The 25,356-nt window shown below is 38.4% G+C and overlaps 1 protein-coding gene across 4 annotated transcripts; it reads left to right on the top strand.

The window, feature by feature from the left end:
* Positions 1 to 1,373: 1,373 nt before the first annotated feature.
* On the top strand, positions 1,374 to 19,996 carry fkbp5 (FKBP prolyl isomerase 5). 4 transcript variants are annotated; one of them, XM_080026086.1, is made up of 12 exons: positions 1,374 to 1,535; positions 7,037 to 7,176; positions 7,867 to 7,973; positions 8,157 to 8,301; positions 9,003 to 9,145; positions 11,467 to 11,581; positions 11,683 to 11,839; positions 14,462 to 14,552; positions 14,782 to 14,865; positions 14,954 to 15,139; positions 15,288 to 15,527; positions 17,440 to 19,996. In XM_080026086.1, the coding sequence occupies exons 3-12, from the start codon at positions 7,869 to 7,871 to the stop codon at positions 17,539 to 17,541; spliced, it is 1,368 nt and encodes a 455-aa protein (XP_079882212.1). In that variant the 5' UTR covers positions 1,374 to 1,535; positions 7,037 to 7,176; positions 7,867 to 7,868; the 3' UTR covers positions 17,542 to 19,996. The 4 variants fall into 4 exon arrangements, with proteins under 4 accessions (XP_079882212.1, XP_079882211.1, XP_079882213.1 ...); XM_080026085.1 differs by having other exon boundaries at positions 7,841 to 7,973; XM_080026087.1 differs by lacking the exon at positions 7,037 to 7,176.
* Positions 19,997 to 25,356: the final 5,360 nt, after the last annotated feature.

The raw sequence follows: 25,356 nt of genomic DNA, 5'->3' as shown, positions 1-25,356 counted from the left end.
TTAAAACCGGAGTCTAATGCCTTGTGTGTGTGTGTGTGTGTATGTGTGTGTGTGTGTGTGTGTGTGTGTGTGTGCACATGCTTGTTTAAATAATTAAAGCTGATTCTGATGTTGATATTTACTCAAGTTACAGTTACGACATAATCTACTCACTGTGCTGCCTATATTTTCTTTATATACACGTTCCCAACAAGAACTCATATGACACATGCATTACATGAAAATAAATTATTACATCACACTCAGACCTTTTCCTAATCCTTTCAATCCTAAAATGTATTTTGCCACATATATGGTTACATTTAAGTTAGCCAATAAAATAAATAAAAAGATCAAACGAAATAACATATAGGCCAATTATTTCATTGTTTTGTTGACAAAGTTACTTAATTTATATTAGCCTATTATTTATTTTTTACATTAACAGATATGAATAATGGTTTCACCACTGAAAACTTTGTCTGCTCAGGAGAAGATGAAAAATTATCTCCATCTACTAAAAGACACAATAAAGAGCTATTCAAAATAACCACCATGTAGAGGCTAGCCTAAAGCTTATCATAATAGGCCTATTTCAAAGTAGACGATACATTTATTCGCATTTGACGAAATTCCTACCTTCAATTAGGTTACAGCAAGAAGGCTATAGCCTAGGCTAGGAAGAAAAAAAAAACTCCTGTAAACAAAAATTCAAAATGTGTTTTTATATAGGCCTATTTTAATAAGCTACGTTCTGTTACACACTTAGTAATTCGTCTCACCGCGCGTCTTATCGGTCAGTGTGCTTTTATTTCGGTGCTTAGATGTCGCGTCCGTGCAGCAGGCTTTAGGATCGGCTATTACACAGTTAACACATCAGTGTTGATTCTATGTGTTGTCAGCTGAGAGAAGGGAACAGTCTGCTGCGGTACAGGCTGTTCCCGGCCTGGCTCGGCACGGAACGGGTTACAGGGTCAGGGTGTCTGTTGGAACACAGTGTTCTCATCAGCAGCGGCACAGCTACAGTACAGCCGGAACATTGTGTTACTTTGTGGCTGCTTTCCAAGACCTGCCCCTTCCACAAACTCACTCCCTCTCTCTCTCTCTCTCTCTCTCTCTCTCTCTCTCTCTCTCTCTCTCTCTCTCTCTCTCTCTCTCTCTCTCTCTCTCTCTCTCTCTGTGTCTCTCTCTCTCTGTGTGTTTCTCTCTCTCTCTCTCTCTCTCTCTCTCTCTCTCTCTCTCTCTCTCTCTGTCTCTCTCTCTCCCTCTTGTGTCATTCTGAGATCCATGTGGCTACTTCGTCGGTACGTTTATCGTCACTAGAGGGGAAAGGGATAAAGAGGCGGGGATGAGGTTGAGCAGGGGGGTGGAGGGGAGGGACAAAAACAGCGCTACATAGTAACCACATGGTCAGAACATTTAGTACCCTGGATATGAGAGGGGCGGGTTTGAATGAGGAGGAATAGACGCGGTTATATCTATCGAGTGAAAAATCCAACGGGCCATCTCCGGCTGTCTTGGTGAAAGAAAGAAAAAAAGGGGAGCGCAAGGAAAACGTGAGTCTTTTTTAATGTATTTATTCTGCAGCTGGAAGATTTTATTACTGAGTTAAATGAGACCAACTGTTTACCGGCTTTTTGCTTATGTCTGGACGAGTTAAAGGGACACTTGTCATAGGCCCTCATCATAAAGATTGACCCGAGATTCTGATAAATTCGTTTTTATAAAACTAAAAAACAAAACTAACGAACAGACAAAAAAGAAGCAAGATGTTTTCTAAATGTATAAGATGTTCAAGGATGGATGTTGAATTTGCCAGACGTGTGGGGCCATTTGAGGTTACAGTGGACTCAGGAAATAAGGACTGATAAGACTCCCCGTGAATGTGTGTTTATAGGTGTGTGTGTGTGTGTGTGTGTACACACACACACACACACACACACACACACACACACACACACACACACACACACTGGATGTGGCCCATGGCTGTGGTTCCGACTGGAGGTGGATGAGGTCAACAGTCTACATCCAGAATCCCTTTAGGCTTAGGTGTATCTTTATGAATTACAGGTTGAATCCTGTTTCTGAAATTAAGTAACAAAGTCGGGTTGATTCTTGGTTGATTCTTGTTTATTTGGGGCCATGTTACATTATGCGACGTAATAGTGGCCTCCGAATAACTTAAAAAGAAATGGGTGTTTCGATGAGGTGAGTTAGAAGCAGAGTTGGCTTTGCTGACATGGACACGGTGTGTGGCAAAGTCCCACACATGAATCAGGCAGCCATAGGGAGATATATGATGGAGACAAAGTACTTCTTGTCTTAACACACTGACATGAACATATATGCAACTAAAGGTTGCTACCAGTTCTTTACCATTGTCTTCAAAGTGTAAAGTAGAAAGGTTTGTTTTGTCATTTCACATTTAAAGCAATTAACACACCAGGTTTTTGCTACTGTAGCAGCATTTCCCAAAAAGTGATGTCCCTAGAGAAACAACAACAAGCTATTTTTTTTAACTCTGTGTGATATACCTATATAGGTGAAGAACAGGCTCTCACGTGTCAGACAATGCTTTGCTTCAGGATGTCAGTCTATCGGTCTGTCATGCATACTATGAATCAGCTGCAGAGTACACGGATGTGAGACAGAATGTACAGATACACCGTGTACGTCTGTGGATGTGGTATTTGCCTTATTGTGCTCTGTTCCTGCATTCCTCCGCAGGGTATCTGGGTTTAGGTACATGTAGCCCACATGCCTTTTAATCTGTGCCCTAACTTTTTGCAGTTGTTGCCCCTGTTCAGCGTGTGACATGGATTAAAAATGATAAATTGTAAAATTGATGGAATGAATCACTTTTAATTTCGTGACGTCACTGATGATGATAGTCATCATGCCACTATTACTCCACTCTCTTTAATTGAAATTATCATTGGGTGTTAATGCAAATGTAAAGGTATGTTCAATTACAAGAAACATAATAATTCCTGCTTTTCTTTTTTACAAAGAATTTAAGATGGGTTGTACGTGAGGGGGTATCAGATTGGTGAACACCATCAGGCTTTGCCAGCAGGGGACTGTGAATAGAGGGAACATTGTGTTCAGACGCACACACAGACACACACACACAGACACACACACACAGACAGACACACAGACACAGACACACACAGACACACACACACACACACACACACACACACACACACACACACACACACACACACACACAAACACACACACACACACACACAAACGCACACAAACATGAACACACGCACGTACACGCTCCTGTGCGTACAGCAAGGTACAACCAAAATGAAATCCATGAAATTTAACAGGTACAGGACAAGATGTCGCTACGGCACAGACATTTTGTCCTGGGCATGGATTGAGGAGTTCAGTAAACGAGCACTTGATCTTTGAGAGTGACCGTTACTGGAAAGTGTGGCGATATCAGGCAGGTATGTCGAGGCACATGGTTGGCATCATCATGTATTGAGCTCCTCACCTTTCCTGAGATATTTGTCACTCTTAAAAAATAGTCGAAATCTATGTTCTGACCAATGTCAAATATGAGGAGCTATTTGCCACGTTAATCCGTCTCACGCCAAGCCCTATTGCTTATTTTCCATGCTTATTACAGGCTCTTTAAGAACTGAGTCACCATGGCAGCAGGGTATATCCAAATATTTGTCCGTGGTCATTAACAGCATCTGGGTTGTCCTGATGGCAAAGACAGGACAAGTGAGGGGGCAAAAATCTTCAAAACTGATGCAGGGAATTAGCATTGCCCTTCAGCACAGTTCATAGTTTTAAACCTCTGTGACCACAAGACTGTGGTCTGATCGAGACCCTGCACAAACTACCCCTCATATGTCTGTATTTTGCAGTCAATATGAATATGACTTCCCCTATTTTGTCAAGTTAAATGTGATTTTAATATTGTTATTAGGTGCAGTTTCTGCTTCAGGAGACCAGGGAAAATCTATCTGCGCTTCCTGAACTTGACTCTGTTACATGACATACATGGCAGGGAGTTGTTTGAATGATGGGCGACAGTAACAGTAAGGTGTGTGACATGCGTGAGACTCTTTGAGTTTTGACTGCGACATCAATGACATTACCTCTTATCTTTATATGAGGTAATGTCATACGTATGTATTTCTTCTTAGGAACTCAATATAAAATGAAGTGGAAATGCCAATCTCTTATAACATTTTGAAAAAAATGTATCCTTGACATATACTGTAAAAGGTACTTACTCATAATTGATTTTCTCTTATTTTTTATTTTAAACTAATTTAACCAAGCTTACAGTTTTTTTTGATTGCTAAACCACAGTGGGCACAACTGGAGCGACAAGTGCAAAACTCTAACAACAGTATGCAGAGCAGCGGTTCATTCGGGCCAAACTGTAGCTCATTTTTCATTGATAAAACATAATTTTCAAAACTCTACACACCTATCTCATGGCTTAACCACAACCTGCACCTGTGGATTTCCAGCACTTTTTTTCAAACGCTAACACACTACTGCCACAACTGTAAACCACACATTCAAAACAGAATGAATGCCTAGTGCATTTCAAACACTGCAGATTGCAATTTCAACTGAAACACTAAGAACGTGTCTTGTTTTAGACTTGTTAGTGAACATATACAGTATAAAGGGAAAACTCAAAAATACATACTTTTTTGTAAATGGACCAATGAAGACAGGTTGTTGGAGGGAGAAGAGTGGCAGTGAGAGTGTGGATGTGTGGAGGAAGACCTAGAAGACATAGAGCTGTAATGTCTGATGAAATACAGTAAGGGCTACACTGATAGACCCTGTTGTGAATCATGGTCTCTCATTGAGAGAGGCAGGGTTGAGAGTGCAACCCAATCTGCAAAAATCTAAAGTTGCCTCTGTAATACGAATTTTCCAGCAAACAAACAGCTTAGAGTTGCGTCCTTACAGTAAATGACAACATTACAGGATAGATTTCTGTATTACAATTATAGAATATTTACACAGATAAATACTACATTTGGAAATGTTTTCAATAAAATATACAAAATTTGTAGCTATTGAAGCAAACTTCTGATTTTCATTTCTTTTAGTTTTTCTAAAAAAAATGGTATGTTATAAAATAAACAATTTCATGTGAAAGAATTTCACCCTTTCATCAAAGAAAATATTACGTAATTTGTGTGAAATAACTCAAATTATTCAAACTGTAAAGATTAAAAGTTTGTAATTTATGTATTGGGGTTTGATGCTAGTGTTTGTACTCTGAGCATATTCTGAGTGACAGTGTGTGTTATCTCAGTGAGGACAATTCATAGTGTTTGCTGCACTGAGCCTATTTTGCAGGTGAAGTGAACTGTTCAGCTCCAGTGACTGTTGGTAGTGCAGACTGTAGTTAGAGTTTTGCACATTGAGCTGCAATAGAAAATGAAAAAAATCTCAAAAGGAAAGCACTATTCACTTTGCAGAGAATATATCAAGAAGAATAGAGCTGTACTGCAGAGTCAGTTATTGCACTTTCCGCTTGTACATTCTGGTGATGGGTTCCGCGCTCGTTATTTGTTACAGTGGACGGTATTAACTTCCATCGTGCTGACACTGTAGACCTTTTTTTCACAATAGACTCTTGCCACGGGATGGCCATGGGGATCGGCAAAATGTGCAAGACTGGAGCAGACCTTTGTGTTCAGTATGAATGAAACTACTTTCCCAGTCCGCACTACAACATATCAGTGGGCATTGCAGAAACTATGTTCACTTCATATTTCATACCCAAACCACGTCCATACGTCAGAAGTAGCCCCTCTTTAGCTACAATCTCCTCGCCCTGTTAACCCTGCTCACGCTGTTCACGTCACATATGTTTGTTAGTGTCATCTTGCCTTCACCCTCTGCATCTGGCTTGTGCAGGGGAATGCAAAGTGTTGTCCAAATGACAAAAAGCATATTGCATATAATTAAACAATATGTTTTTATGTTGTCAGACTATATAAAGTTATATCCCGCCTAATCATAGCCTTGACATACATCTCTGTCCCCTGGTGTCTTAGCAGGAAATAATTAGCAATTTAAGAATAATTACAAATATTTTGATGCAATATTTTAATTTAGAAATTAAAATGTTATTATTATTTTTTTCTTTTTTACTTTGTTACATGGAGAAAAGTATAATGAATCATGCCGAAATTGGCTTAATACTTCTGTATCTGATGAAGAGGCAATCTGGGCTCCAAACGATTTCCCAATGAACATAATAAAGTTACTTTTTGGTCAACCCGACATACATTTTCTCATCAAAGATGTTACATTTTCAATTAATTTGTAGTTGTTAATTCACAACTCTGGATAGAAGTGCTTGCACTGTTAACATCCTGACACAGAACAGCTGTGAGCTGATGCTTTTCGATCAAGTGTAGTGTTAACATCTCAGCTGTTGCAATTGTGATAGTAGGCTATATCGTCAAACATGCTTAACATAACTAGCTTAATTGTCTTCAAACAATGTCAAGATTCCTCTGTCAGGGCAGACTGAAAAAACCTGCAGCCATGTGTATTGAGGTAGTACCAATACTTGTAGTCACTGCTTCTGTGGTGGGATGTCAGACACAACGCTTAAGAGCTGTAACATCAACCTAATATATCTGTGCTGGCATCAAATGTCTGGTGTATACATTTATTTATCTAAGCGCAAGACACTTTGTTGAAGGGAACAGTTGTTGTTTCATTATGGAATTGGTTTGTAGAAAGTGAAAAAAAATAAAAATTCATAAGATGACGGTATACTCTACATAATTTTGAACGAGAATGTGCGCTATCAAGAGAAAAAATATGATGTTATATGATTGCCATGCAGGTTGAGGTCAACTACTATTTAAAAAACACCCCATTACTTAAAGGTAAACAGCCTAAGAGACCCAAAGGAGGCAACATTTGAGCTACATCACGACATTGCCAAACAAAAGCTGATAATATGTAGCCCCATATTGTGATTAGATATACCAGTGCATCACCTCTGTGAAAGAGTTGTCATTCATTTCAGGATTTTTCACCGGCCTCATCACAAACAAAGAAAGAGAACACATGACTGTATCTGCGGTGGCCCGGCTTCATCAGTGCAGAGCATGTGAGCGTATACTCGAGCCCCCACTTTTCCTGTGCAAACGAGGAAGAGGACTACCGGTACTGTTGAAAATACTCTTTGCAAAACGACCAGTGGGAACAAATCCAAATGAGATGCTTACTTGGTGCTGCAGATTCAGAAGCTGGTGTCCATAAGATATGTTGATGTCATTCATAGATTGACAAAGAGCACAAAGAGCCATAAACAAATAGTCTGGAACGTACTGTGCTCTGGTGAGTGCAGCGCTTGATAGAAAATAAAAGAGTGCACAAACTAACCAACACGCCGCTGCCTTTAACATAATTATAGTCATGTAATTACTTAATCGGTGGGGGATCAGACAAGGTGCGGTGCAGTGAAGTGATATCACAACTGCAGTGCAAAATATTGGTCGTCATACAGCTGGGATCAATGTTAGCATGGCTTTTGCAGTGAAAACTGTGCAATATTTCTCAAGTGCAGATGATTTAGAACATATGCCCAAAATGGCTGCACATTACATAATGTAGAGGAAAAAAAGTCATGTTTATTGGGTGGATTATGGACATCTTGTATGGAGGTTTTTAGATTGTGATTTTCTACTCCAGCCCCACCAATTAGACCTATTCCATTTGCCTTTTTAGTTGTTGTGAATTTAATCCCCAAGTGAAAACATGAGGAGGTGTTATGTATGGTGGTCAGATTAATAATACGTAGGCTTGGTGTGTTCCACATTTTTCACAGTGTTACTGTGTGATGCCCACATGCAGAAATGACCACTGATCAGGATCTGCCTATGGATGGCCAGTCGGCCACAGCCTTGTTTGCTGCAAAGGGCATCGATGTAACAACTAATAAAGACCAAGGAGTTATCAAGGTATTTATTGTCATTGCTTTCACGTTGAATGTTTTGTTGTAGTCGTTCAGGCATAAATAGGACACGTTGTACCTCCCACTTGTTCATGATTTCTGTGTGTTCTTTTAGAATATGCAGTTCCTATCTCTCTTACACTGTTATCTGTTTCTCGGTTGAACTGGAAACCTGTCTTTCTGTCTGCAGGTGGTGAAGCGTCAGGGGATAGATGGAGAGCGGCCAATGATTGGGGACAAAGTGACTGTCCACTACACTGGGAGGCTTCTCAACGGGAAGAAGTTTGATTGCAGTCGAGATCGCAAAGAACTTTTTAGCTTCAATGTGGGAAAGGGTAGGTCAATTTGAGTCAAGACAAGATTGCCCGACATACTAAACAATAAGTTAACCTGCTCTTAAAACCACGACTTGTCATTCTTTTACTTAAACCACTGGTTTCCTATTAGACTTTATTAAGTGTACTTAAATTTGCATGTAATGTGAGCAAAAATTATTAACTTTTTTTTCTTTCAATAGTAACACAACACTGCACTAGATATTAACAGAAAAAATAAGTGAAAATTACTTACACAGTGAAATAATTCTAAAACAAAATGTAGAGGAGTGAAACTATCAACTGAGATGAAACATAATATATTTTAAAACATATACAACCAAAACTTTTGAGGACATTTTAGACAATTGTGCTTGGTCGTTTACCTAAATGTGCTACAAAACTTGCAGGGGAGCGAGAAATGTGAGAAATGTTCTGAAGAATTTCACTTACAACTCAAATGAGATTCATAGGTGCTGGCATGAGGATTTATTTTGCTTCAGACAAAGCCAGGCTGGCTGTTCCCCTTTGTTTCCATTCTTTAGGCTAAGCTAAGGTAAATGTCTTTATTCTGCAGCTTCATATTAAACGGAATGATATGACAGTGGTATAGGTTTTCTCATCTGACTCTGTACAAGAAAGTGAATGACAAAATCTATGAAGTCATTTTATCAACCAGCAACATCTCTTCTCATAGTTTCTTGCTTCATCCACTCTCGCAGGACAAGTCCTAAAAGCCTGGGACATTGGTGTGATGTCCATGCAGAGAAGTGAAATGTGCACGTTGCTGTGCAAACCAGAGTACGCTTATGGAACTGCTGGAAACCCAGACAAAATTCCTCCAAATTCTTCAGTAGTATTTGAGGTAGGTGTGCCCCACGTCAGTCCTGTCATTTGTATAGTGCATTAATTCGGCATCACAGCGAGGGCTTGATAATTTAGGAGTATGTGTCAGTCTCTCGCCGTAAAATTAACTGGTTATTCTATTTTAATCCCTCTCAGTCAAACAGCTGGACTAGTTAAATTGCCACTCATATCAGTCGGTAGGGGAGAGTGGACTGAGTTGTGCCAGTGGGGAAGTTGCGCCACCCCTTGTTTCTAGAAAACCGTGGAAGAAATCGGAAATGAGACCATATATTTAAGAAGAGCCATCCATTTGACTCATCCTGTAAAGAAGGGAGACACAAGGAATAAGATATAAGCACATTTAAGCTAAAAAAAAACTGTGCCTTTCAAAGTAAAATTTCCATGATCAAGGTTTTTTCATTATTGTGTCTGAACAATTATAGACAAGTTTGAAAAAATTTGACACATGTTTTAGTGCTTTAGTATGCTACACTTTGAGTCTATACAGTTAACACGTAGCAAGTTAAGCCCTAAACTGCTGCATCATGCTAATTATCTAAAATTCTGGGGTTGGGGTGATTTGTGCCAAAGGGCCTAGGTGAGTTATAAGTAAGTAAGTAAGTAAGTAAAATGTATTTATAAAAGAACATTTATAACAGTTTGCACTGTCCAAAGTGCTGTACAAAGTGCATTCAGTAGGTAAACAATGAAGGTAAATAAATAACAAAAACAAAAGACATAAAGCCCATACATCCACATATAAACAAAGATAGTAGTGCAGAGTTAAGATAGTTAATGGGGAGGAAAAGCCAGGGTGTACATTTAAAGGCAGAAATGGAGGGCGAATCACATTTGTCAGGTGGCAGTTGGTTCCACAAGCACAGAGCAGCTAGTGCAAAGTACATTTCTGAGAGTTGTGCCAGTGGCATGGCTGTATACGCTGGTCACCAAAAAGAAAGTGATCGTCTACAGTAGCTCAGAAGAGACTGACATCTCCTTTCCACTTAACGACACCACTGACAAGAGTTCAGATGGCCAGAAAGAGGAGGTAAAACCACCTAGATCTGCTAGGCCTTGTTCAAGAAAATTGACCTTCAATCTTTGTAAAATATTTACTTTATTTACTTTAAATAAACCTTAAATAAGTAATTGTCTTATGGATTTGTCTTTCATTACAGTTTATGAGATTTATATCAATGGCACAATTTACCCCATGGTATTTTTTCCAATGGCACAACTTACACCACACCGGGGACAAGTTGTGCCACAAGACAACTTTTTTTCCGAAAGCTATATTTCTAAACAGTTTATTCCAGATCCAAAGTTTGTATTGCCAGGGATGCACAACATCCTGAACTATATGTACATATTTGAGTTGGAGACATAACTGTCAAGGCCTCACTTTAAAATCACTTTGAGTAAAATGTGGCACATCTCACCCCACTCTCCCCTATAGAACTCATTGGGGTTACTATTCAAACTTTCTCTGCCCTCTATAATACATTAGAATTATAGTTCAGTTCTTGGAAAAATATGAAGAGATTTATTACCGCCCATGGACGCATCTTAGTCATAGTAATTACTATTTAACTCCCACCCCACCAAACATTTTCTTTTGTCAATGGTCCCCTTGTATCACTGCCAACAATAATCTAACTGTATCAGGCGTTACCAAGAGAAATGTAATCTGCTGATGATTGTATGATAAATTGACGTAACACTTACCACTTAAAGCCCTCTGTTTAGCATTATAAGCATTATATGAACATTTAATAAATGGTTAATGACACACTATATAATGTAGATATAGATCGATTTGATTACTAATCTAGTTACTAATGTCATTGTCACAACTTTATCTCTTCCTGGGGCACCTAGGAATGGAGGATGATGTATAAAACAGATAAAAATGACAATTAAGTAAAACACAACGGTTATGATATAATATATGACTTTGCAGGATAAGTTATTATCATACTGTACCCTAATTACCACTTAACAATGCCTTTATCTCTGTTTATGACTACACTATAGAGTGTAATTTACCATCAACATTGAATTAATTGCTTATTAATGCTACACAGGGGACTTAAAATGTTACTGAATTTTGAAACTAAAGGGTATGCATTTATCTGAGCTGTCTTGTCCATCATATTCATCTCATAATAGAGGTATGAAGTGTATACATCTTTGGTTGATACACAATTAACCTGCTCTGATTTTATTTCCCCACACCCACTCTAGCTCAACTGACCAAGCAGAGCTGTATTTTTGTTCAATTCTGCTTTTTAATACAATGTCTGTAGTGCAGTGATTAAACAAATATTTAAAACAAAACAGATGGAGCTACTCAAGTTGGAGGGAGAGTCGCTTACAGATGACGGCGGAATCTTAAGAAGAATTAAGGCCAAAGGGGACGGTTACACTAATCCTAACGATGGAGCAAGTGTTGACGGTAAACACTCATAATAATGATTGGTATTGTGCCAAGTGTTCCAAAAAAACATTAAATTGGCTACATCAGAGGCTACATTGTGTCATTAATTGTTCTAACAGTGCACTTGGAGGGAAGCTGTGGCGGTAGACTGTTTGACTTCAGGGACGTCAGCTTTATTGTCGGCGAGGCTGAAGATAAAGGCATTGCTCTCGGAGTGGACAGAGCCATGGACAAGATGCAGAAAGGAGAGTGCTGCATACTTTATTTAAAGTCAAAGTAAGTTCCTGAAAACCTAAAATGTCATTATTTCTCTCAGTCTTTGCATGGGATTGCTTTGGTAATTATCTCTAGATTTCCATGCTTTGTCCTGTGGTCTTTCATTAAACCAATTTATGCTGGGTTTACATTACACAACTTTTCACGCGATTTGACAGTCGCAGACAATCTTCCAATGTCGGACTGAAATCACGGGAGTCGTGCTGGAGTTGTGGCGCGCGCACGTAATCTCAGTCGTTTGGTGTATGGTGGTCTTCTGACCCGATTTCAGCCAGTCTTCTTCCCGTCTTGACATTCCGACATTATCAAACAGGTTTGATATTATCGCTAGTCTTAGGAGGTTGGCTCAAGCGAAATGACGTAAACACTGTCACACACTCGCATGCACCAAGCACGACACAGGAGAAGCGGCATTAGTCGCGACCTGTGTCCGCCTGGTGAGGCACTTATTTCGGATACTTTTTCATAGAAGCCTCGGTGGAGAACCAGGCTGACAGCCGCGCAACCTGAACACTCTACTGTCAAATACAGGGTTAGGAGTTAAAGTTATTGGGGGATGAGATCAGCAAATAAAGCTGGTCAAATAACTAAAGGAAGTCCCCCGCTCGGAATATTGAATTAACTCGTTTTAAATTAAATAAACACAATCGCGTTTGCGGAAATCATATTAATCTCAAAAGGAATCTAGTCGTAGTCTTGCAATATGAGACCCCTGTCTTTTCGAAATCTCACTCTGTGACTGAAAACTAATGACTAGTTGTCTTCAGGTGTGAGTTGATTTTCTTTAGATGTAAGAGGGTTTCAGTCTTCAGTCTTTTCAAAGTCCTCTAGTGTAAGCTCAGCATTAGTTACAATTATGTACTCAGGATTTTATTTTTTATTTTTTCCTCAATGTTGGATTTCTGTCAGTTTAAGATTATGTTCATGTTGTTTTTTTAATGTCCGCATTCTGTCAGATGTGGGCTTTTGAATTCACATTCCACAAATTTGACTTCGGTTTCATGTTGCTCTTAGTGTGCTTACACCCAGAACAATCAATGGGAAAATATGAATAGCCATTAACACTTTTTTATGTTTTAACTGCCTGGTTGGTTCTAAATAGAATACAATTAATCAATCCTCAAGACATGCAGGAGTTTAAATAGTGTCATGCAAAAAAAAAAAAAAAAAATGGCTACATACAGTATAAATATTATACAGTATATAGGGGAGAGTGGCCTAAGTTGTGCAACTTTTCACTCAAAGTGACTTTAAAGCGAGGCCTTGACAGTAAAGTCTCCAACTCAAATATGTACATATATTTCAGGGTGTTGTGCATCCCTGGCAATACAAACTTTGGATCTGGAATAAACTGTTGAAGAAATATAGCTTTCGGAAAAAAAGTTGTCTTGATGCACAACTTGTCCCCGGTGTGGTGTAAGTTGTGCGGTTGGAGAGAATACCATGGGGTGAATTGTGCCATTGCTATATATCTCATAAACTGTAATGCAAGACAAATCCATTAGACAATCACTTATTTAAGGTGTATTTAAAGTAAATAGTTGACAAAGATTGAAGGACAATTTTCTTAAACAAGGCCTAGCAGATTTAATGGTTTTACCTGCAAAGCTCACAATGACAAAGTCACCATCATCATCTTTCTGGCCATCTGAACTCTCATCAGTGGTGTCGTTAAGTGGAATTGAGATGTCACTCTCTTCTGAGCTACTGTAGACAATCACTTTCTTTTGGTGACCAGCGTATACAGCCATGCCACTGGCACAACTCTCAGAAATGTACTTTGCACTAGTTGCTCCGTGCTTGTGGAACCAACTGCCACCTGACAAATGTGATTCCCCTACATTTCTGCCTTTAAATCAAGGCTCAAAACCCATATGTACACCCTGGTGTTTCCTCCCCATTAACTATCTTACCTCTGCACTACTATCTGTGTTTATGTGGATGTATGGGCTTTACGTCTTTTATTTTGGTTATTGTTATTTTACCTTCATTGTTTACCTACTGAATGCACTATGTGCAGCACTTTGGACAGTGCAAACTGTCATAAATGTGCTTTAAAATAAGTAAGTAAGTAAAATAAATTTTACTTACTTACTTACTTATAACTCACCCAGGCCCTTTGGCACAAATCACCCCAAACCCAGAAATTTGGATAATAAGCATGATGCAGCAATTTAGGGCTGACATCGTGCTAATTGTATAGACTCAAAATGTAGCATACCAAAGCACTAAAACATGTGTCAAATGTTTTCAAACTTGTCTATAATTGTTCAGACACAATAATCAAAAAACCTTGATCATGGAAATAACATTTTACTTTGAAAGGCAAAACACAGTTTTTTGAGCTTAAATGTGCTTATATCTTATTCCTTATGTCTCCCTTCTTTACAGGATGAGTCAAATGGATGGCTCTTCTTAAATATGTGGTCACATTTCCAATTTCTTCCACGGTTTTCTAGAAACAAGGGGTGGCACAACTTCCAAAATGCACAACTTAGGCCACTCTCCCCTACTGTATATACACACATATACACAAAAACAACCAGGACACATATTTTTTTGTTTTATTATTCAGGTTTCACGTTGTTTTATGTTGTATTTGTATTTATTTTTCCCCCAAAGGTATGGCTTTGGAAGCGAAGGTAAACCAGAGTACAAAATTGGACCAGACAAAGACATTGTTTACGAAGTTACCCTCAAAGACTTTCAGAGGGTGAGCCCTGTTTTTTCAACTTTTGATGTCTAAAGAAATAAAACATAAATCTCACTTTGGCTAGATTTTATTAATAGATTTGGAGTGTCATTTTGATTAGTTTTTACCAAACAAATTCAAGCATACCTTGATAGTCCTAAATTGTTCTGTATATAATTTTAGCTGACTACCTAAAACATACAAACCAATGTTTGCTCACATTCTGCAATGGTAAATATGTTTCCACAAGGCTAAAGAATCCTGGGAAATGGATTTGAAAGAAAAGCTGGATTTAGCTGCTGGAGTTAAACACAAAGGAAATCAGTATTTTAAGGTACAGCACCCACATATATCTTTTATCTTAACAAGTTATTTTGTTGCATGGTCATTTACATGTTCATAAAGTGGTATTATCTTCACAGGCAGGGCGATACTACCAGGCAGTCATCCAGTACCAGCGCATCGTTTCTTGGTTAGAAATGGAGTGTGGGACAGGGAAAGACCAGCAGCAGACGATAAGGGACTTTATTTTGACATCACATCTCAATTTGGCATTGTGTTTCCTGCGGATAAAGGAGTTCTCACAAGTAGTGGAGAACTGCAACAAGGTGAGCCACAAGACCCTGATGATGATCCATATTCAAAAATAATTAATTTTACAGCATTGCCCTTTCTTTAGAAACTGCTGAATGTTAGATATATACTTCACAAATTACCCTGTGTGTGTGTGTACGTGTGTGTGTGTTTCTCTAAAAGGTGATTGAGCTCGATGAGGGCAATGAGAAGGCTTTGTATCGACGCGGGGAAGCCCGTCTCCTTCGTAACGAATTCAGCCTGGCCATGGCAGACTTTCAGCACGTGCTGCATGTCAACCCCTCAAATCGAGCAGCTCGTGCTCAGATTTCCATCTGCCAGGGCAAGATTAAGGAACATCACGAACTGGACAAAAAGACCTATGCCAACATGTTCCAGAAATTTGCCGAGCGGGACGCCAAGGTCTGTAATCTCACTGTTCTTGGCTGAATGTGGACAAACAGTCAGCCGGCCTGAATGTTTTCTTAACTTCTCTTCTCTTTTTTTTAAACTAAGTGAATTTAATGTTCGCAAGAATTTTTAAGAAACACACACACACACACACACACACACACACACACACACACACACACACACACCAAGCAATGTTTCAAGATTCTTTGCAAAACTAAAAAACTAAAATAAAAGAGACTTTACAACTCATATTCCACCATTAAGATTAAGGGGCCACTGCATCAATTTATGTACAGATAAGTAGAATTTAAACACCATAGTTTAAGGACTTGATTCACAATTGTTGGAATTAATTTTATTTCAGCTCTTATTTTATTATGTTTTCATGAATATCAATTTAAATGAATTATCTTGCCTGGATGGGGAATTTGTTCAAACTAGCAGTCAGCCATTTTGGGTAGCATAGTGAGAATTATGGATTATATTGATTGAAACCCATTCCGCCACTACCAGCCAAATGTCATGTAAAATATTTGAATATTCACGACTGGACCCCTCACTCATAATGTAATACATTAATATAACTTATGTATTAGTTCTATAATTATAGTATTATTTCAAATACATTTTGATAGTCGTGCTGTATCATCTTCCTGTGTATCACTGTATTGTGGTTTCTTCAGTATGTCACTGCCCTCTTGTGTTCATTCATAGATCTGTTGATATTGATGTGGATGAGGAAAATAGTTCAGTAAATCTAGCAAAAAAACACAAAATGTATATACAACAATTTAAAATATTGAAAAATCTAAATTTAATTTTGTTTTCGAAATCTTGATTTTAGATCTTATGTTGTTGAACGAGGCAGATTTATTTATTTATTACATTTTTAGGCGTTTCAGAATTATTTTCATCAGTGTTTCATCTTAAAGGGGTAGTTCAGGATTTTAGACATAGGGCCTTATTCCCAAGTTAGCCTTGGTGTTCTTTATCATTGGAGACAGTTTTCAACACATTTAATTCAGTCCTTCTAGTTGCAGAGTGCGCTCGTGCTAAGCTAGCGCACGGCATCGGGGGAATACCTAGCCTGCTACTAAAACAGTCTTACCCACTCCACAGTACACCCGAGGCCAATCAATTATAACGCCAGACTATCGATGTAAATGTCTGTGTTGATAGAATAATTTTAGAAATAAAACCAACCTCGCATCGCATGAATTATCGCATTTTGAGGGACTACTTTCTTAGCAGCAGCGGACTTTTACTTTGCTGTGTAACCGAATCACTACAGCAGAAAGTAAACAGAGCAGCGTTGGACAGAAACTGAAACTGCACTGCCACCAGTCTACCGTCATTCTGTCCCGGTTCTCTGCTGCAGCTCCAGCGGGGGCTGTCTCTACAGACGCTCTTTCTCTTTCTGCCCTTTGAGCATCCCTCTCAATTCTTCATCAGTGTATTCCGGCTCGTACAGGTACGGGCAGCAGCAGGTAAACAAACTATTATAGAGCCTGTAACCTAGGTATTAGTCCGCCGCTGCCGCAGCCTACAAGGAATAAAGTCCCTCAAAATGCAATATGCGAGGTTGGTTTTATTTCTAAAATTATTCTATCAACACAGACATTTACATCGATAGTCTGGCGTTATAATTGATTGGCCTCGGGTGTACTGTGGAGTGGGTAAGACTGTTTTAGTTGCAGGCTAGATATCCCCCCGATGCCGTGCGCTAGCTTAGCACGAGCGCACTCTGCAACTATAAGGACTGAATTAAATGTGTTGAAAACTGTCTCCACTGATAAAGAACACCAAGGCTAACTTGGGAATAAGGCCCTATGTCTAAAATCCTGAACTACCCCTTTAACGTCTTGTTTTATTGACAATGGTTTATTGCTGTAGTCAACTGTGCTTAATCTCTACTCAACAGACTGGGAAGACGAAGAGGAGGCGGGATGATAACATGAGGAGCAGCATTAATGGTGAAATTGGCATTAAACGGCGGCGGAGGAGTCAGGACTGTCCATCGTAGGAGTGAAATTTGAAGGAAGGAGGAGGGGGGGAGGCGCAAGAAAGACATGCTTCTCTTTGCTTTCTGAGTGCTGAGAGCAGAGGCAGGGATATGGTAGAGACAGTCATACAAAGGCCTCCAATCCAACCCTTGCATATCAAGCAGAGCGTAAACAGGGAAGTTTGCAAGCAAAACAGCATTTGTCTTGTCACACAAACTGTGCACCTGCCAGGATGGATGCACCTTCCAGTGAAGTTAGGACTGCCGAATCAGTGAGTGAAGATCGTTTCAAGACCCCCCTCCCCACCCCTTAAAAAAAAATCAATTCCATTTTATTTGTTATAAGGCTACTGTGTAGAGTTGAGATGTGCCTCCAAAGTGTGTTTCTGATTCCAAAAACTGTACTCAAACTTGTATTTGGTATTAAGCCTTTTATTGGGTAGTTGTATGTGTGTGCATGCATCATGAGGTGTTTGGGATTCAGACTTGAAACTTTGATATATTTTTTTAATGTGCAATATGTACTTTGGATAAAGGGTATAAAGTGGTATTTGAAAAAAAAAAACATAATATAGCCTACTTAGAAAAGCAAATTGCCCATAGCTTCGGCTTCAGTAACAATCAGTGTCAGAAAGCCTGCACTCATTTAATGTTTGGTTAAAAACTGAAAATATGGACATATTAAAATACTACAAATTCAGGGTTTACAAATAAATAAATAAAATCTTCCAAAAATTAATTGAATTGTAGAAATTGCTCACACGTTTATAAAATGTTCTATCAGCAGTGAACAGAGGCAAAGTCTTCAATAAAATAAAAGCACAAACTACAGATGCTAAATTATACCAAAACACAAGTCCATCGATTCCGATGTTCTGGCAAATACACAATTGACTGATTGGAACAGCTGTATCAATGTGACATAAAGTGGTCACATCGAGAAGATCCTACTTATAAAAGCCAAATAAGTGCATTTTTTAAAGTCCATGATGGAACCTAAATTGTGGTGTAGAAAGATTATTTCCAGAAAATCCAATTCAGATTTTGCTCAATGTTTAGGCAAATAGTTTGCCAAATAGTTTGCCTAAACATTATTGTTTTGATAAGATGGATAATACTGTAGTCATGCACTAAAATAATTTATTCATGAATTCACGCATAATAGGTCATTATTAATGTTTTGAAATCTTGTATTTTCTCAATGCACATCACACAGCAGAAACCGTTTTTAATTTTTTTTTAACAATAAGCCAGTTGTTGTCAAAGTCAAAGAACTGCTGGTGTCTATGGGAGAGATAACAGATATTAACATAATTTTTATTGACTGATTACAATTCAATCTGGTGGCAGCTGCAAAAGCGTATTTAAAAAAATTTCAATAGTTCAAATATGTATAAAAGTTAATGTTTCTGCGCCTGAGCTTTTGTTGGATTTTAGTGATGGATGACTTTGTTTCTTATTGTCCTGTTGCACTTGTGTGTTTCTCTATCAGCTTATCACAGAAACACTATGGCACAATCTCCAACGCACATCAAATCCTCAGTCGACAGGTGAATACATGCAGAATTCCTTCTTGACAACTGTTAAAATTATTGCTGATAATTATGATTCAAACTTTGCACCAAACGGAGGCAGTGGATCATCAAATCAGCCCATTCCCACCTTTATATCGGACAGGGCGGATACACTTGTGTCGACTCACAATTAAGCTTTGAAACTGTCAGAACCAAAGTTTTCTTTCAGTGTTTCACAAACCTCATTATTTTTCCGACTCTGGTAATGTGATCAACTACATCTGTATAGTTGTGTCTGCTTGAAACCTGAAACAGGTGTCTCTTTATTTCACTGCATCTATGTTTATTTTTTATTTGTATGTGTATGTGTGAATGTTAGTGGATGGTGGACAATGCTGCACTTTGGTGACTGTCAAACCAACACTGTTATCTTTTCATGAAATGTCTGGATACAATCTTGAGATGTTTTTATAAACATTTGTTGGTTCATAATGAAAACCTTAGCTGTCTTAAATATTTTGTTTAAAAAAAGAAGAAAAAAAACATTGTGTGTATGTGTGTTTTAATATATATATATTGTTGTACGTTAACAAGGTTTTTAAATAGCTTATTGCTCAATGTTTTCAAGTACTGCTGGCTATTAACATTCAAACAATTCGTACAGTGGAAATAAGGCACTTTTTAAGTAAAGTAAATAAAGTAGTTTTTTTTCTAGCAGGTATAAATTGTATTTAAGAAAATACAGAATATTTATCCTCCATGGTCAACCACCAAAATATTTCCGGGGCCACTCAGTGCAACGTTTGTCATTGATAACTGAAACATGCAAAACACAGACATAATTCAGGACATTTTGACAGAAACAAGCAGGAGAAGGGACAGCTGAATAACCGTGTCATTCAAAACGTTTACATGTATTCGAAAGATCTTTGCCTTTACAGCAAAATGTGATCAATGTTTTCATCTGGCACTTAAGCAAAATAAATATTTTCACAAATTATTATATTTGGTACCTTTGTTTATGTCTTCTTTGTAAATATTTTTTTATTTTCATTACATTTTTTTGCACTTTAAAAGCATTAAATAAATCCAAGTTGCATTAAAAAGTATGTCATCCTTTAAGTTATACTGTAGGTAAATATTTACAGTATAATACAATCTTCAAAGTTTACTTTTGATGTTGGCACAGCAGTATCATCATACAAATGCTTAAATGGAAAGATTATGGAGAGGTTTTCATTTAATACAAATACTAAAAAGATCAGGATAGTTCCACCCTTCAGCACCATCATTAGCAACTTTTTTATTCTTTCTTTGTGATGCAATAACATTTTTCCAACAACCATCTACCATTGCTTTAACTTAATCTAACATACTGTATCATTACAGGACGTAAATGTTTGAAGAAACACACCGTTTAATTTTCTGAACCCAAATTTATAACAGGTTTGCATATTAGGCTACTCATTCAAAACTGTATTTTAGGAGAAACCTCTTCAGACTTAAGATTTGTTGCACCATTTTTGTTGGCTTTGCAGATCATAAATGTTGATCAAAGCTACTCATTTATACTTATATCATGCAGAACTAAGCTCCATTCTAATGTCAACATAGCTTTAATATACAGTATATCCTCTTAAAAAGGATTTTTCACAGTTGACATAGATTTGTAACGTATCCTTTTCCCTGAACACTTAAAATACTTACCAAACTTTCTGTTTGACTACAACCTAAAGATGAATAGTATTTGTTTGAAATCTTGACTGAACCTCAGATTTTAGGCCAATGTGGACAGGAGGATATCCTCAAAATGCAGGATTTCCTCAAACATTTGAAAACTACAGATCCAAACTCCACCTGATGAGGAAAGATTATGTGATCTGATCCAAAAACACTTAATTACTAAACTCTTTTAAATGTATTTTTATGTCGTGTTGCAGCTTTGTAGCACATTTTTCAATAAAACCTCCCCTTGTTGGTGCATTCAAGGTTACTTTACTTGTCTCCTAGTCTCGCAAAGCCAGACCAAACTACAGCACGTAGTATGGTCTGGAAGCACTCTGTTTAGAGCCGTCTATTCGGGTGGGGAAACCGGGGGAAACTGGGCTAGCCTGTTTGTATTTGTTTAAACCAATCACAATCATCTAGGGCGGGGCTAACCCCGGGAAGCAGCAGCGGTGTCCTGCAAAATATTGCCGGGGGGGGACTTATTTTGATGGAACGTCTTCACGTCCAGAGACTGTCAGAGAAATGGCTAAACCCGCAAACGCCACACAAAAACTATTAAAGACAAAAGGAATATACATAGTGTGTTGCTTTCTAACCAGCATGTCAAGACACCATACACTTTAGCCCGAGGAGCTCACGGGATAACTTAACCGGAGTTAACTAGCCACGTAGTGTTATCTCTGGTAACATTATCATCGGCGGTTGAGAGGACGGCTACGGCGGTCGAGTAGAATTTTTAGCATTCGAGAACTTATGTCACCACCTCCTATCGCTGTAGTCAGAGCCGTAGTCCGTCTGTTTACAGGCAGAACAGGGTTTTGACGTTGTGAGCGCTACACCAACTGCAGCAAGTAGCCGTAAGAGTTGCTAGGTGATAGTGGAAGCCGTTGGAATCTTTCCCCGTCGCTAAAACACCGCTGCTGTGTCAGTCCCTAATTCACCAAAGAAAGGGAACGGCGGATCTTAATCTAGCTGGTTATAAGGTCCGGTGCTCAATTCAAACCCCCACGCTTCATTTTCCAGAGTTTATGAGGGTATTTCTGCCCGGGGGTAGTTGTACAATGAAGTTGGACAGCTAGGCTAGGCTAATCTAGGCTGCGTCCCGGACCGCCGCCGCCAATATTATTATCCCGAAGTATCGCCACACTTTATTTCTGTCTACAGTAATGTGACTTCTCACACCCTGTGTGTGTGTGTGTGTGTGTGTGTGTGTGTGTGTGTGTGAGAGAGAGAGAGAGAGAGCGCTGCACGTAAGCACACGGGTTGACTGTGAGCGAATTGTTTCCGAATTTGAGGGGGATCACAATAGGGGAAAGCCAGCAACCGGAAAAGGAGGGGGCTGCGTCAGGGCTGCGTAGCTTGCCGCCGCAAGCGAATAGACGCTGGCGGAAGTGGTCATGCCAGACTACTTGTCCCCATACACACTTCACAACCCAGAAAATGATCTGCAAATGTGCTTTATTGACATTAACAACGTCCAAAAAAAATGGTCCAAAAATGATAATGAAACACATTTTCTCTCAAACAGTACCAAACTAGTATTTATTTTGATCTACTGATTTTGTCAAGTATTCTTTCTCTGCAGTCTTTGTTAGCAAATAAAGTGATGAAAACTAGGAAATAATTCAGCAATGATTAGCAACCAGTTTACTGAATCCTCACATCATCACATAAATAGGGAAAATCCTTCTGGTGAATCTAAACATTGATGAATAGAATAACCTGAACCTCAGTTGCCCTTACAATCATATAAGTTTATTACAACCAAAATATCGCACTGGAGAAGATTGTGGTACAACTTGTAATCATTTAACATGTCAGTAAAATAATTAAAGTAACAATACATTCCCTTCGATTTAAACAGTCACTTATAATCATATTACCAGGGAGCAGGTAAAACTTGTTTTTGTGTAATGCTCGGTTATTAACCTTTCTCATTAATTAGAATCAGGCGATTCTGGAACATCTACAAGGTCCCAACATATGTTTTCCTCTAGGCACTACAGCCTCTGAACATAAGCATACAAAGTGTGAAATTAAAACAACTTCATGACCAGAATTTAGTCCTGCAAATAACTAGTTGCCACATTTATGGGTGATAGATTTAAATCAGGGAACCAACTGATTATATAACAAGCCTATGATTCATTCAATCACACAAACATTCTTATTATCAAATCACTAGCTTAATAATTTTTCACTGTTAGCAGCAACTTAAATGTGAACAATGTCATACATTTATTGTACGTGTTATACAAAGGCATATCGCCACAAATGTCAAAGATGTGAAATACAAAAAAAAGCCATACAAAAAGATATTAACATTAAGTGGTAAACTTGAGTATTCTGTATAAAAACAACAAGTTTATTGTTGAGACTAAAGTGAAAAATAGAATCTATATAGTAACTGTTAAAAATATATATATTTTTTTTGTGTTTCGACTATTACAGCCAACATGTTTGTACTGTTTACCTCTTGCATTTGGTGTTCTTTGCTGGCATTACCATTGCTGTTTTAATCTAACGCCAAACATTGACTTGTAAATGCTTGGCATGTCCAGCACATAAGTGTGACATTGCTGGTTCGATTCCAGCCGCTTACCTTTGTTGCATGTATAACCCCCATCTCTTTCCCCCATGTATCCTCCAAGGTTTGAAACTGACCCTCAGTGCTGGATCCTTCTCTCATGTCACTACTTTATTAAGTTACAATTTCCATTGACAATTTGAAACTTAAAGGTCACATATTATGCTAAATGCACTTTTTAAATGTGTTCCAACATATCCATGGGTCCACGATGTGCCTAGACACTGCCAAAACATCCAAAAAAATAACAATCTCTCCTTTTCTCACTCTCCCCCTTTCTGAAACCCCCACCCCTCACCCCCAATATACTCCGTTCAGAATTCTCGCGGTTTATGATGTCATAAACTGCACAGCCACATCCCCATATTTTCTTTATATGTCCATGCTTCCCCCCCACATTAGCAGTAGTCTATGATAACCCCACCCCCCCATTTCTTATTGGTCCACGGCCCCGAGATCCTCTGGAAAATTTTCTGAGCAACAGCCATGTTGCTTTCCCCGCTAAGCGACAAGATGCCCACAGTACAGCCTGAATGTTACATACACCAACACAGAATGCTTTTGCTCATACTCCACTAATTTATCTTAACCACAGCAGTCTATTAATGCCTCGTTTTTAATAACACAACGGATAGGAAGCTACCTGTGCTTTTTTTTAAACGGTGAAACTAAAATAATAGTTTTTATTGGTAGTTTTGCCTGACTGGTGTAGCTATTAGCTTTGGGACAAGCAACCAGCTTTTGCTCAAAAACACGCTGTTTATATTCTCACAGCAGTCTGAAAATGACTCGTTTTTAACATGACAAAGGATGGGAAGATATTCCTGTAGAAATCACACTTTGAAGCTACTGTTTTCACTGCTTTAAATCGTCTGAGTCTTATTTTTAGTGTTAGCGCCCATGTAGCTTCGGTTGTAGCACCAAGTTTTGCTCCTAATACACTAACTTAGCTTTCCCCTTGCAGTCTAATAATGCCTCGTTTTTAATAACACAACGGATAGGAAGCTACCTGTGCTTTTTTTTAAACGGTGAATCTAAAATAATAGTTTTTATTGGTAGTTTTGCCTGACTGGTGTATAGCTATTAGCTTTGGGACAAGCAACCAGCTTTTGCTCATAACACGCTGTTTATATTCCCCACAGCAGTCTGAAAATGACTTGTTTTTAACATGACAAAGGATGGGAAGATATTCATGTAGAAATCAAACTTTGAAGCTACTGTTTTCACTGGTTTTAATCATGTCAGGTCATGTCAAATTGTTAAAAGTATGGCTTAGCTCCGGGTAAACACTGTGTTCGCAGTCGCGCAGTGTCTCTCTAGTATCGCGAGAGCACGGCAGAGACGGTGGGAGAGCCCCATGGACATATAAAGAAAGCCCAGCAGAGAGGTGGGAGGGGCCAGTCAGATCGCACAAATATAGGTCATCCTGAGACCAGAGGACAATCAGGGTATAGAGGCTTGCTACAATAAATGATCTGAACGGGTTTTTCAGCAAACATCTAAAAAAATAAGTATTAGGGACTACTTAGACCATATAAAATTGACAGCAAAGTGCATAATATGTGAGCTTTAATGTATGTCATTTACAATGACCTAAAGGTGACTCAAGTGGTTGAGTCAATCTGTATGGCTTATTTAGCAAGAGTTTATCAATATAATGTTACTTGAAATAGCAACTTGATTAAAAAAAATAAAAATAAAGATTATTTTTACATATAGATTATTATCAAATACTAAAACCTCTAATAATCAAATATTAGTTTCTATTAAGAGCATGGATGTTAATTTTCAACTTTTGGATCTTGAAAATAATCTTAAATTTAAAGGTGCTATAAGCGGAATGGTTCTTTTAGCTAACTTCCTGTCAGTTACTGCAGTTAGCAGTCCCCTAGCTCGTCCCATCGTCACCACATTATGCACTGCGGTCTTCAAGCAGCAAGTTATCTAACATCATCTCAGATCCATAAGTGTGATAAAACATGATAAAAACCATCAAAACAGACATTG

This window comes from Ammodytes marinus (genome assembly GCF_949987685.1).
Source record: "Ammodytes marinus genome assembly, chromosome: 4".
Lineage (NCBI taxonomy): Eukaryota > Metazoa > Chordata > Actinopteri > Uranoscopiformes > Ammodytidae > Ammodytes > Ammodytes marinus.
Note: the sequence above shows the minus strand (reverse complement) of the source record. Positions and strands in the feature narration are given on the sequence as shown.

Bases quoted from the DNA above. Each gene is read 5' to 3' on its own strand.
- fkbp5 (XM_080026087.1), top strand. From the start codon at position 7,869: ATGACCACTGATCAGGATCTGCCTATGGATGGCCAGTCGGCCACAGCC. The intron at 9,146-11,466 runs GTAGGTGTGCCC...AAAACAAAACAG, and splicing joins ATTCTTCAGTAGTATTTGAG to ATGGAGCTACTCAAGTTGGA. The intron at 15,140-15,287 runs GTGAGCCACAAG...TTTCTCTAAAAG, and splicing joins TAGTGGAGAACTGCAACAAG to GTGATTGAGCTCGATGAGGG.